The 14,639-nt window shown below is 44.5% G+C and overlaps 1 protein-coding gene across 1 annotated transcript; it reads right to left on the bottom strand.

The window, feature by feature from the left end:
- Positions 1–62: 62 nt before the first annotated feature.
- Positions 63–14,600, bottom strand: SIN3B (SIN3 transcription regulator family member B). The gene is made up of 19 exons (XM_083811291.1): positions 14,449–14,600; positions 13,855–13,961; positions 13,000–13,153; positions 11,729–11,992; positions 11,198–11,341; positions 10,852–10,974; positions 10,249–10,338; positions 9,692–9,810; positions 8,747–8,954; positions 7,924–8,040; positions 7,315–7,553; positions 6,433–6,616; positions 5,616–6,210; positions 4,952–5,121; positions 4,264–4,437; positions 3,892–3,984; positions 3,480–3,574; positions 3,132–3,336; positions 63–2,793 (listed from the first exon to the last, which is right to left on the bottom strand). The coding sequence occupies exons 1-19, from the start codon at positions 14,545–14,547 to the stop codon at positions 2,563–2,565; spliced, it is 3,411 nt and encodes a 1,136-aa protein (XP_083667417.1). The 5' UTR covers positions 14,548–14,600; the 3' UTR covers positions 63–2,562.
- Between the last annotated feature and the right edge of the window lie 39 nt (positions 14,601–14,639).

The following is a 14,639-nucleotide window of genomic DNA, read 5'->3' on the forward strand; positions in this document are numbered from 1 at the left end:
TTCTGGGAGCTGTCAGAATGTTTAAATTAATTTTAAACAAACTTAAAACAGTGAGACCTGCAGACTTTTAAAATCAATATTTTATTTTACTTGAATGTGCAAATAAATATAAAAAAACTACATTCAAAGAGCTGGCAAAGCAATTACAAGCCCAAAAGCAAAGATCCTTCAAAAAAATGGAAGAACAAACTCTTGAATCAAGGTCGTGCTAGCAGATACACAACAGTTGAGCTTAAACTCTCAGACGTTAGCAAGCCACTCTCAAACCTGCACTGCCCCCTATTCCATCATTTCACATCGTTTGCTACTATCATTTTTAAGACAATAGCACTGTAAAGGGCCACAGTCTGTCTTCATCTGTTCAGATTATAAATTAAGGTATACAAAATAAGGATGCTTAAAAATACCTGAAGTACACTTAAAAATGGAGAGATGGAACAGGATGGCGCACAGGTGTGTTACCCTCCTACACTGCGGGACACCTGGAATCAAATGCATTTTAAGCCACAAGTTGCAACCTACTGTCTAGTAAACATTTTCTGTATCATAAAACCATAAAATTTGGCACAGTTGTCATCTCCACTGGAAGACAGCAGAGAGGTGAACAGGACTGAGGTGTATTTTGTTGAGCTGTCTGGCAGCAAAAGGGGAGACTGTGCTTTGCACTGGGCTTGTCCCCCCTCTCCACCCAGCTCTCCCATAGCTACACCCTCAGTGGCTTTTATCACTTACTGCAACAAGAGCAGGGGAAGAACCTCCAGATCATTTCCGTAACCAAAATTTAACAGAGACTCGGACAACGAGAACACGAGTTTTTGATGAATAGTGCTCCACTGGCAATAGTTGTGCAAGTGGCCACGAATGCCAGAGACTGGTCTCCCTCCTTCCCTCCCACAGATTATTTTGCAAAAAAGACAAAAGAGTCGGTACAGTTTTCTATTAAATGTACCCCAAAGGCCAATTTTTCTACTGTCAAGTGAGACAATTGCAAAACCAAATGATGTACAGTGGAAATAACTCAGGAGAAATCCTACAGGCTGCTACTCAGGTCTGGCAGAAATTTTAACATAAAAATCAAAGCCACAAAAAATATCCAGGTGGGGCGTCACTCCCCCAAAAGCTAGGAAAAGTTGGAAGCCGAGCTGAAAGGAGGCCGGACCTGCCTCAAGACATGATGTTTGTAATACACTTCATGATAGTGTGCTTGCCTTTGCGAAACAAGAGCAAAGTCACGACAGGGTTGCAGGACAGACACCACTGAATTTTCTTGATTTTTTCAATAGATTTAGTCAGATAATTGACGTAGTGTTCTGCACGGCTCAAGGTACTTTTTGTTTTGCTTCTTTTCAAAAAGGCTTCAAAGTACAGATGGTTCAGTGGAAAAGTTCGTCTATAATGGTTGCGGCTGGATCTAATCCTCCCCATCACAGATTTCCATGTGTCACTGCAAATACAGCATCTGTGCTGACCTAGCAGAAACAGCAAAGTATCTGGGACAAACCTCAGATCCAGCGCGCTTACTGTGCTGCAAGCGCTCCATCTACCGATGGTATTTAAGTGGTACAACCCAGCAGAACCACGGAGTCCGGGCATGCACAAGAAAAGCGAAGCGCCTGAGAACGCAGTCTCCAGAGGCTGCCAATCAGCATGCAAAATCCGAAAAAAAAAACCAAAACCAGACCAGACCTCGCAATGGGTATTCCTTCCCACGCACACGCTCCAAGCAGCTCCAGATGTAAAAGGCAGAGTCTGCAGCAGGTCATACGTTCACAAAGCAACGACACGGGATCTGGTGCAGCACCTGCAGCCAGGTAGGTGATGATGGGCCTTGGCTGTCCTGTGCTGCCAGCTGCTCTTGCCTAGCACTGCAGGCTACAGAGTTTCTTCCCCCTTAGTTCATGCTCCAAAATACACAGTTGATGAGTGAGAGTTAGAGTGCTTAGCACACCCTTGTCTCAGTTTTGGCGTTTTCTCACCAGAGCATCAGTGACGAATACTGCAGTTGTTGCCTTATCAGTACACACAGATAACGAAGCAGTCTGCAGCAAGGCTGGCAACCTGTGCCAGGTGCTCTCAGCCACACCGGCACTCGGAGGTTACACTGAAGAGTTCTGCAGGCTCCAAGACAGCACAAATTCAGGAAGATAGGGAACATTAAACCTTTCAAAGTGGAAGCAGCTGCCAGCATCTGCTCAAGCACCAGCCAACTCCATCTCTCCAACGAAGCCACTAGTGGTGGTTTGCCAAGAGCCTGACCCCCCTCGTTCAGCCTTCCTGTGTTGGCTGGTCAGCAGTGTCCTAAAGCTATGAAACTACTAAAAAGTGTGTGGCAATGCCAAGAGCCCTCTTCCCATAAAGCTGTTAAGTCTCTTCATGATGACTGGAGGATTACGCTGCAAGGAGACAAGTCTATGCCATATGGAAAATACATCATAATCCAAAGTAAAATGCTGTTTGGATAAATATCATTAATACATACATTGCATTCCCACCACTATTCTCAGAGTAAATGTGTTTCATCAGCAACGCTCCTACTTGTCTTGGTCCCAGGCACAAGTCTCCTCAAGGTGAGGCTGGACGGCGACTGTACTGAACTCTGTATCTGTTCACCGGGACCCCATGGACATTCACTGTCTCGCAAGTTGTTTTACAGGGCACCATCTCCTCATCTTCATCTCCCATTAGCCAGTCTTGAACTACATCAACTGCTTCCATAGTCACGTTCTCTTCTAGCCACCTGTTGTGCCATTCTTCAAACTGCTGGTGGTGCTTTAACAGCACCATTGGCTGTACCTGAAAACAGGACAGTAACGATCACCAAGAGGTCAAAACCTTCACCTCTTTGAATGTCCAAGATGTGCATGCTTTACAACACAACACAAACAGTAAAACAGAAAACTGCATCGCTGCCTTTAAAGATCTTCATTTCTCAATGTTTGTCACTCGCCCTTAAAATTTGCATGGTAAAGACTACTAAACTAAACCAAAGCACACAGAATCTACCATCTTTCCTCCCTGTTTCATTCAACGCAGAGAAGTAACTTCTGGGTGCAGCTTGCAGGAATTCAGTCACAAGATCTCTTACTGGTATCTGTCTTTTGGCTGAAGTGCAGAGAGAGTAATAGATGTACCTGTTTGGCTCGGCAGAGAGCTCCCCGCCTGTACATGTAATCCTCTGAGTTCATGATGAACATCATTTTGTGGGTGTTGAGCTTAAAACGGCAGTCCACATTGCAGGCGCTTTCTACCCCAATCAGTCTCTTCCAGGAACTCTTCACTTCACTCCGCAGAGCTCTCACTTGCTTACATTGCCACTTGCGAAATTTTTTTAGGTTTCTAAAAACAATAGAAAAAATTATGAAACATTTGTCACACTTAGTTTTCCATTCCCTTAAGTACATCACCCAAAATCACTGCCACATGTTTAGAGGAAGTAGTACCAGCTGCTGCAGGTGTGACTGAGGAGGGAGGGAGCTCACCTTTGCAGAAAGACTGGTTTCAATAAGAAGCCATCATTCTGGTTGTTTGGAGCTCCTTCTACCCCAACGTACTGCTCCATGTAGTTCGCAAGGTGCTACGTGAGAGAGAACAATTTCAAGTCAGATTTCTCTCATCAGGACTAACGCTGCTGCAAAGAACTACTTTACTTCCAAGCTGCTTTTTATGAAGATGCTGGTATCTCAGTCAACCCCAAGCTGATTTATGTTGAAACTGTTTTGTTAACGTGCACACTTCTGTCAATGACCACAGCCCCACATATAATCTCCCAACCTCCTAAGTAAGCTTATCCTTCTGGCCATGTCTCACATTTTGGAACAAGAAGGCAGGAAAGCATTCTTAGCATCTGCTTTGTCAGTCGTACAGCAGACTCCACAATCACTGTAATATTACCTGGACCTCCACGGGATCTTCTGTTTGGGTTTCTTCTGTATCCAGAAGCTCAATGGTCATGATCACCTGCCCTTTCCGCTGCAGAAACATTACCTATAATAAAGTGACAGGCACGAGATATTGTCCACATGGGTCCACAATAAAACTCTGGATATTCACAAGTCATATGGACAATAAATATGAGAACAGGAGAGGAGCAAGCAACACGGCTTTTCAGTGAGCCAGTACACCACTTCACTATCTGTGGTGGCGTTGGAACCTTCTCTCCATATTGCTTTCACTCAACATTGTGGCCTTGGAGCTTCCAAAATCACTTCTCCAAGGTGAAGAGCTACAGCCACTTTATGAAGTTCCCTGGCAGCAAATTCTTACCTTGAAACAATTCTCATCTGCCATGCAACGTTCAGCCTTCCATTGATAGCTGGTCTCCTTTGCTGCCCGGACACACCGAGAGGATAAGTTACCTCCAGCAGCACCTCGCTTCCTTTCGTTTAAGTAGAGCTCAACAACCTTCAAGCAGATGTCATCGCTCACTAGATGGTGAAGCTTCCATTAAAAAAGGGGGAATTCAGTCAGCAAGTCTGGGCCAAAAGTTTACTCTAGTGTATTATGAAAGGAGCGCAAAACTCAGCACAGCATCGCACCTCAGACAAAGTACCAGAAGTTTTAACTTCAGAGACTTCGCACCCTTCGCTCTCCTTTTCATTACTTTGCCATGCAAGGAACAGAGAAGAGCAGGGGCTGATGTACCTTAACTGTAACAAAACTACAACTAGAAGACAGATATTGAGCAGGATGGACTGAGCCTTTCTTTTGCTTTAGATACACGTTGGAAATGGCAGAATTTTGAAAAAAATGGAACTTAAGGCCAGGAAGAATCAATCCCCTGAGGTGATCCCTGTACTGTAGGTGATGCTGAACTATCTCACTGAACTTCTATTAGGCCCTTTCCACTACAAACGTAAGTTTTCTATGAATTTGCTCAACATTTTCTGAGTTTATGTAGTACAGGGTAATGTGAGAAACGTATTTGTCTATAGGACAGCAGCAAACTAGTTACCTGGCGGACAATATTCTGCACTAGTTTGTCCATAGTAAAGCCAATATAGGCATGGATAGTGAACATCTCCCTCAGCGTGTCCTCATACTGTGTTGGGTCGATGTTCCCATCCAGCAGACTCCTCACCATATCCAGGAAGGCAGGATAGTACTCCTCCAGTTCCACCTCACCTGGACGGGGGAAAAGAGCAGTCACTACATGGAAGTAGTAGAGTGAAGGCAGGAGATGTACAGGACAACACTGCTCACAAAACAAGACATTCAGTAATGGGAATATGTTTACACAGAAGTCTCTGGAAGGAGTGCTGCGAGACTAACAGTTTTTCCTCATGCTCTTCCATGACTACCTTGTGTGATTAACTATTTCATTGTGGAGCCATTCACATTTTCATCAAAGTCACAGATTAATACAAGACACTTCAGAGCATCTGACAACAGTGGGCTTGCAGGAAGTCTCTATGAACTATGCATGAAAGCCCTCAAAGGATAAATGACGAACTAGCTATCCTGTTAAATCAGCTGCATCCATGAATTGCAAATACAGTCGAGGTTTGTACCTCTACATTCCTTACAAACTTGCCTGCTAGTCTAGCTACCCAGACATAAACAGTCAAGTGCTAACAACCAGAACATTAAGAACAGGCTATGTCCCAGATTACTCTTACTTGGTTGCTTCAGTCTTAGTTCCATGGCTGGATCATTGGTCTTTTCTTTTCTCCCCTCACAAAGGAGTTTCTCTCTCTCTTTTTCTGTCCGATATTCTAGAAGCTGCTTCTGAGCTTGACGATAAATCTTTAGGAGCCTCGAGCACAGAGTCTGATGAAGGCGGAGGAAGAAATACCAATTATTATTGACAAAGAACAGACTGTAAACATCATCCAGAGTGTTGTGGGGCTCAGCAGCTGTAACATCACAGAAGGTTGCTTTTGCCTCCAAAGGACTGCTTGGAGGCCCAGGCATATGTTTTTTCCGTAGCTCAGGAGTATCCAGATTCTGCCCCTGATGGTTCTCTCTGTCTTCATCTGTTGATTCTTCAGAAATATTGTGTTCAGGGGGCTGAGAGAAAAACAGCTCAGGTATGAAGTGGTGCACTATCTGCCGAATGGTTGCTTGATCCTCCTTTTGGATAGTAGGCTGCCGTTTTACATAATAGCTGATAAGAGACGCTGCATCTTCCAAAATCTGCTTGTCTTCATAAATAAAGATAAGATGAGGCTCATTTGTGGATGAACTTCTCCCCTCTGAATGCTGCTCCTGATGCTGTAATCAAGAGACAAATAGGTAAAGATCCTTCCATTCCATGCTCAAGAGCCATTCCTGCCAGAAGAAATAAGCCCATATTAACACTATGCTTAGGACAGTCATTTTTGACTGAGAACTCTTCCAAGCACTACCTTCAAGAAGGTCCCAGGAGTGAGATAAACCTTTAGATAATACATAAATGAAGGACAAATAGGATGCGTTATTTGCTAGCATACACACCTCATCATAGACACTCTCAATTTCATTCAGCAAGCTCTTGGAGCGCAAAGCTTTGGTGTCATTTTGTTTGAAGTTGACGGCCTGGTGGTCGAGAGACTTCAGGTAGGCTTTCTCATACTGCTCCCGCCAAATTTTGTTGAAGCCCTGCTGGGCCTCTCGCCACTCCTCCTCTTTTGCTTTCAACCTGCATAAACATGTACTCTACTTCAGTTTGAAAAGACAACCACAGAAATGCACACAAAGCATTTTTAAAGTAGCTAATCGTGATGCACCAAAAACTTTTCAGCATTCCTAGGAGCCGTAAATAAATAAAAATGCACCATCACTGGAGATAGGTTTTCCTCTCTCACAGGGCCTACAGAAGACAGTGGTTTAAAAAATGCTTAGGAGGAAGTCTAGAAATCCACAACTGTTTCCAACACCTTAACTGTCTAACTGGAGATCATCTCATAACACCTTTCAGCATTACAAAGAAACTGTGTTTTTTTTTTTTAATTAAAAAAAGATATGGATGAAGTAATCAGAAATAAAGAGAAGTAAGCAGGACTTACAACTCAAAAACAGTTCACTCCCAAATCTAACTAAAAAATGTGTTTTTCCTGTAAGCACAGTCTGAGAAGGAGCATGAAATACAGACAGGAGCATTTTCAATAAGCTAACAAAACATTTTTACCTACTTTTAAGAATCTGCTAAAATATTTGTCACTTCAAACAAAAGCCTACTTTATTTCCTATTTCTGTCCTTTGTTGTAATCTAAGAAAGTGAAAACCAAGTCACTTATTTTTGGAAACAAACAATCAAAAAAAAAAAAACCAACAACCTTTACGATCCTGTATCAATTTCTTAGAGATCTCAGATGAACATGGCAGAACAGCAATTACCTCTTAAGAACAACAGGAACTGCAGTAACTGGGTTTTTCTTAAGGCTTTCAATGATCTCTGGTGCTTTATCACCGTAGATGCGATAGATGGCCCTGCGCTGGATCACTTCTGATGTTCCTCCCAAGCAGTCATCGAGTCGAAATTTTTCTTGATCCTCTTGAGTCAGTCGAGAAAGCTTTTTCTGCACGCTTTCCAGCACACGTATTGTAGCTAAATTGGTCTCCAAGACAACATCCAACTGTTAAGAAAGAGTTTAAAAAAGACAGTGTTAAAAACACGCACAGCAGGAAAATGGAGACGAGCAGTGCCCAGGTCTGTTGCCCGCTGGGTGGAGCTAAGAATCATCATCAATGTTTCCCGCTAGGAAATATACCTATACTAGTTCTCCCAAAGATAACAAGCTTTTCAGAACTGGATCTACGCCTAAAAAGAACTATTAGGCTTCAAGCAAGTGGAAAACACCAAACTCTAATCTAACTCAAATCAACAAATACTAACTGAACTTCCAGTATTTGGCCACCAAATAGTTCAGTCAAAATCCTCATGGCTAGAAGTTTTACTTTCTGAGGAAAAAGACAAGCGGAAGGGAAGCTGAGTAGCAGAGGTACCTCAAAACGCTCGTCTTCACAGCGGTGCAACTGTTCCTCATAAGGAGTCTTCTTGGAGCTGACAAAAGTTGAGTCTTCAGACCAGGATGGGAATGAAACCCAGGTATCGTTTAACACCTGCAGCAGTGCAGACATGACATTGAACAGAGCCTTATGAGCCCAGATCTGTTCTCAGGGGGCTGACACTTTACTGTTTTATTCTTGCAGAGTTCTTCCCTGAGTTTCTACTGGAATTTTCAGCCTAGTTAACACTGTCATGAGTGCTCCTCAGATGATTAGAGGTCTGTGTAGAAATGTGTCAAAGTTCAAAAGCACCTTCACGATCATCTCACAGAGCACAGAGATCACTCTGCATTAATCCACAACTGTAAGTAAAGGAGACGGAGTTGCCAACAACAGGAAAAGGTGGGAGCACCTACCTATGCTGCATATGCCTGTTCTCAGTGACAACAGTGCCTGTGACATTTGCTAACAGTGCTCTTTCAGGAGAAACATTGTTTTTAAAGTTAGGATCCACTGCTAGAAAATTAATTTCATCCTATTTAATGTTCTTTTCTATACGAATAATTTTGTGTATGCACACAGACTTAAAAGAGATTAAACTGAAAGAAGTGCTTTGAGATATGTTTAGACAAAATTAGTAAGCTGAATGTGGATACTCTTATTTCAATAAATTGGATGAATAACTGATGCAAGATTAAAGGTGACTAGTCAGTGTTAGAGAGAGGAATCCACGTGTAGAAGCTGTAGCACTAACTACTCTACTTCAAGTTACCTAAGTACAGTGTGTGTACAGGGATTGAATAGGTTGATCCCCAAATACCTCCTTGCAAATGGCTGTTCTTCCACTGCACTTTGGCTGCTGATAGGTTTTTGGAAGAGCACGGTAACTTGATCCAATGCGCTTGCAGGAAGCATAATCAATTTCCCGACTCATTCCATCCCCAGATCGGTCACTCAGTGGAGAAGCAAATGAAAGCTCTTTCACACCAAGAAAGGACTTGAACTGTGCAAACAGTTCTGGGAATTTCCTTCAGAAACACAAGTAAGCATAAGCTACGTTATTTCATTCTGACAGTTTTAGGGTGGCTAATGCATGTCATAAAAGCGAGGGTGAAGACCCAAACAAATTTAGTACTGTGGTGAGAAATCCTTCGCCAACATTTCACCTCTGTTATCTTTCCTTCTGAAATGCTTTATGTTCTTTTTGACTTAAGGCAGAAAGAGAATTTCTCTTCACAGCTTCACCAACACTACCCTTAACTGACTGAGGAGTCAGCATTCCTTGGTATGTGACTCCCTCTTCTGTTGAAAGCCAAACAGCACAAGAGACTCACAACAAAGAGGTAGAACTATTTATCTTTTTCACAGCTCTGTTCCGAGATTCCATGTTTATACCTGTATTTTACAGCGAGAGATTAGAACAGGGAATGTGAACAGAAACCACACTCCAGAATACAGGAGATTCTCTGCCCCCATTAGTTTAGCATAGCATCAGGTAGTCTGCTGCTCATAAGGCTTTCAACTGGATGTACAAACAGCAGAAAATATCCTCCCCAAAATGCTCAAGAGCTGTGCAGATATGTTAAGATGCAGATTTTATTATTCCTCTTTATGGATTAGCTTCCAGTGTCTGGCATGCTACCTGGAAGGTATTTCTGAAGTTAAATCCAAAGCTTCAGTACCAAAGTTCACATTGCCTACCAAAAATTAACAGAGCAAGGCCTAAAAAAGTACAACACAGCAGAGATGGCAATCAGTAACTTACCCTAGAAATGGTGTAACTAGTTGGAGCAGCTCGGAGCCAGAGACCAACTCCTGGTTGAAGAGAGCAATGCAACGGAGAAAGTTTTCATAGACTTCCTGGCTCTTTAGCACCCTACGCACCTAAAAACAGTTTGGAGAGAAATGATCAGACAGCCTGAACGTCATTTTTATTTAGTGTTCATATTCCAAAGTACTCTGAACCATGGGTATGGTGGCAAACCTCTATCTGCACCACAATACAGAAAGAGAACTAGCCCCAGAAGTCCCAGTTTCAAACAATAATTTAGGAGGTACATTTGGTTACTATGAGGAAATATCACCAAACAGCAGAGAAAAACGTATCTGTCAGAGACGAGCATTCAGGAAAAGGTTAAAGATCAGTTTCCATTCCTCTTCCAAAACCATCTTTTTTTTTTCTTGGTCTGTCTCTGCCACCCCAAGTCAGGCAATTGTTAAGTGCTGACACACAAATTGTATACAAAATGAACCAATTAAATTAATAACCACATAAATGGTTGAAAATTAGTCCACAGATGGGAGAACAGGCCAAATACTGACCTTGTCAAAGAATGAAAACTCTTGCAGTGTTCCATATTTTCCCACTGTTGCTACTGACAGATCTTTGGTACCTCGCAGTTTCATTTTCTTCTGTTAAAAGAACAAACGGTTTTACTTAACACATTGTCACTCAAATACTATCAAATTCCACTTTGCAGACATGTAACAACTGTCAGCAAAGGCTGAAAGTCAGCATTTCCCAAAGAGTGATCTAGCATTGCTATGTCAAGTCCTCCAGAGCAACCTCTATCAAATGACTCCCTAAGCAAAGAAGAAGAAAACACACACAAAATGGATCACTTCAGGAAGAATTCCAAAGAATGATTTGCTTGTAAAAATGATGAATTGGCCCTTTCCAGGGCCAATACTTTGTACACAAGGTCCTGATATTTAGTATTCAACATGGTACCGCATACATTAGAGCATATTTTAAGCATCCGCTTTTGCTGCAGCAGATTAGTATTTTTAAAATAGCTTTGAATATTTTCTCATACCTAACACCTACGTACCTCAAAGACACCACTCATTACAACTTCATCTAAGGAATTATATAAACACAATGAGTAATACCAGGCTACTCTAAGTTTCGCTTGCAAAAGATACCTTTGCTGGGCCAGAAACAGGACGCAATAGCAGTGGTCTGGATCGTTTTTTGCTGTGTTCAAGGTTCTTTTCATGCTCAGTTTTCTGGACACTGTTCACTTCACATGGTCCATTTCCTGTGAACTGAAGAAAACAAATACTCATTTCAGTGCTCTCTCCTCAGTCCGTGCAAATAAAGAATCTGGTTTATCCGAACAGAGAGCATGCAGTTCAGTGACCTGCTTTGTGAAATCCAGACAGTAAAGAGAAGCAAATTTCATCTACTGGCTGTATGTTTTTCCATAATATATTGCACATACAAACAGGCAGTATTCAATAATCTGTCTTGTTCCAAGCATACACATACCAAAGACCTCTTAGCCTCCGGAAGAAACTGTCCAAACTCAGAGAGCAGATCCTCCTGTCCCCTGAACAGATTTGCTACTTCAGTAAACACTTCTTCCTCTGACATGCCTCGAAAGGGTCGACCTTTAGTGTTCAGCTGTTCTTTCTGCAAAGATATGCACAGATGTTAGACACAAAAACATACAATGCAAGAAAAACTGACAACTCCACAACAGCCAAAAGCCCTAGGCAACACAGACTTGATATGACTATCAGACAGCCCAGCGTTCTTACAGTGCATCCTGTCACACAGGATATCACTACATCAACTGAAGGTTAGCGAAGACAGATGCAGATACAATTCCTTTACACCACAGAGCCCAGAAAGTTCTACAATTTTCACACTTCTGTCATTTCATCATGTAAATATCTATGAGGCAGTTGTTGGACAACAGCTTGGGAACTGTTCAACAGGCCGACGTTTCACCCGACAACAACTATTCAACCAGCCACACTGCACACCCACAATATCTTAACGCAGAAGGCTTTTTACCTGGTAAGTATGAAGAATTTCTAAAAAGGATCTGTAAATTTCCGGGTGGTCCAGGAAGCGTGTTTTGATCTTATTCACATAGCTAATAGCATTATTGAACTCTACAGAATCAGACTCCAAAGGAATCTGGGATTTATCTTCTTTGTACGGAAGCTGTTGCCTAAACTCCTCAGAACAGTCACTGTGGTTGTGCGAATTCTCCTGAGAGTAATGCAACAACAGCCCACTGCCAGGGACAGCGCTGGGAACAGGCTCTGAGGGCACCTAGTGGTATAAAACATACAAGACAGTGATTCGTAAAGCAACACAGGTGCAAGTTCAACTACAATCTAGCATCGCTATTTTCAGTGTTTAGCTAGAAAAGATTACCACGTGAAGAAATAAGAAAAAAGATTTAATTAGCCAATAAATTCCCTTACCTACGTTATTAACACCATGAGTTTAAAACCAAAAAAATTCCCGTAAGCCGTATCTGGCTTACAAACCATCTGACTCACTGCTGCTTTTTGACTGTCACTGCATTATCCACTACCCTTGACAGGGTGTACCAAATCACGTGCGCTGCGGTTTCTGGTACCACTGTTCTACTCCAGAGGAACTGTCAGTTTTAAGAAACATAATAAAACGTAAAGCTCAAAGACGCTAAACTTCTCAGCAACAGAGAGATCTAAGGGAACTGAGATCTAAAAGATATCTACTGCTACTAATTAGAGTTAAACCACACATTTATCAGTGAAATTCAGGTGGTAGCTCTGTTTCAGCCTCCACAACCACACAACAACAACAAAAAAGAAGCAGAGGCCAATACATATCCACCTACATTACAGCAGAAGCCTTTCATTGCGGGATGGTACCAATCACATGGCAACACCTGACACGTATTTTTTGCCTACCGCCTAAACACATTTCTCAGTTTCTCACTGGAAGTACGATTCTTCCAGATTTTTTAATTCGTCACTACACACCACACATCGAGAGCCTATAAAAACAGCTCAAGCCAATTACAATTTCAGTTTTCAAACCTGGCTGAAGTACTTCGAGTTGCAGTGGCACTTTGTGCAGGAACATCGCTCTAGTGCAAGCTAAACTAACAACTGCTTTGAGAATAAACATTCAAATTTACGTTGTACCCATTACCATACTTTGAAAGCTCTGTAAAAACTTTAGCAACGTGCAATACTTGCAAATCTGCGAAGCCTAAACTGTGTAAGAGATGTATATAGTGATACATATAGCAGGATTTACTTAGAATAATGAGCTCCGTGACCTACCTGACTAGCCAACGGTGACTGTATGCTTAACTTCCCATTCTTTGGAATTTCTATTCTGTATCCCAGCGGGAGGAAAGCATTGAACCCTACAATGAGGTCAGGATGCTCATGGAACAGCTGCGAAACACGTCGGATTACGCCAGGTGTGTCAATGCTAAAATTGAGAATAGTTTGTTACTTGTGTCTAGATCAGAAATCTGAGTCAAGCCTAGAAAATGACAGAGGTACATCAAGCAGCTGGCTTCTCACAGATGCAGTTTTTAACAAACTTTGGGAACTTCAGACCTGGAAATTAACCCAAGCAGAGGGAACAACCACCATCCACGGCAGCCTCACCCTGGGAGTGCTGTCCACAGAGATGAGATAGACATGAGTGTGCAGGTTACGTAAATTGGGCAAGGCAGCCATCACCTGGAGGGCTGATAGGTCGCAGCTCTGCACTTAGGAGCCTTTTTTTCCAGACCTGTGTTTCAGAGTGGGAAGTAAAACCACATTTTTCTTTTCCTGGGTAATTTCTGCTCTGGAAAACAATCACGACACCGGGGTGGACAGACATCCTTCTCCACTGTCTACAGTGTGCTGTGCTACAGGGGAACAGGGCCAGCAGTGTGGCCTGTGTGTCTGAGGAGATGGTAAAGATTGGTTGGACGTGGTGCTTAGGGACGTGGTTTAGTGGGTGATACGGGTAGTGGGGCAATGGTTGGACCAGATGATCTTAAAGGTATCTTCCAACCTTAATGGTTCCGTAATTCTAAAATGGTGGGAAGGCTGAGGAACCCTGCAAAGGCAGAGAGACCCCCGTAAAGCCCGAGAAGCTCCACGGGGCAGCCCCAGGGCACGGGGCCTGGCTTTTACCTCTGACTTTTGAATTCTTTCATGATCTCCAGGAAGCCGTTGTAGGTGGCGGGGTCGCTGCCGAAGCGAATCTTCACCTGGTCCAGGTAGGAGAGCGCGTCCTCCACCTGCAGGGAGGGAACGTGGCTGAGACCCGGGGGGGGGGGAACAAACCCTGGGGCACCCCAGGGTGCTGAGGGCACCGGGGAGGAGGGGGGAACAGCCCCGGGGGGGGGGGGCACACGGTACCAGAGGGGGCGGCAGCACCACGGGACCGGGGAGGGCGGGCTGTAAGGAGGACAGCGGGCCCAGGGGGGCGGGACACGACACAGCACCGGGAGCAGGGGGGGCAGCCCCGGGGCGGGGGGGGGGCACGGTCCCGAGGGAGGACAGGGCTTGGGGGGGTGGACGGGGACACGGTACCGGGGACGGGTGAAGAGGGGCGGGGGGGGGGCACGGCACCGGAGGAAGGGGGCAGGGGCTCCCCACGGCAACGAGGGGGGGGGGGGGGGGGGGAGGAACCGGGGCCACCCCCCCGCGGCCCAGGAGCGGGGGCCCCAGGGGCGGGACGGGCGGGGGGGGAGCACACAATCCCGGGATCGCCCCCGCACTCACATGCACCGGCAGCTTCTCCTGCGCCACCGCCCGGCCGCCGCCGCCGCCGCCCCACCGCGGGGCGCTGCCCCCCCGGCCGCCGCCGCCCCCGGCCGCCATGTTGGGATCGGGGCCGCCGCGCGCGCCCCCCCCGCCGCCCCCCCCCTCCCGTCAGCGCGCGCCGAGCGCCTGCGTCACCGCGCACGGCTCGG

This window comes from Anser anser (assembly GCF_964211835.1).
Source record: "Anser anser genome assembly, chromosome: 25".
NCBI lineage: Eukaryota > Metazoa > Chordata > Aves > Anseriformes > Anatidae > Anser > Anser anser.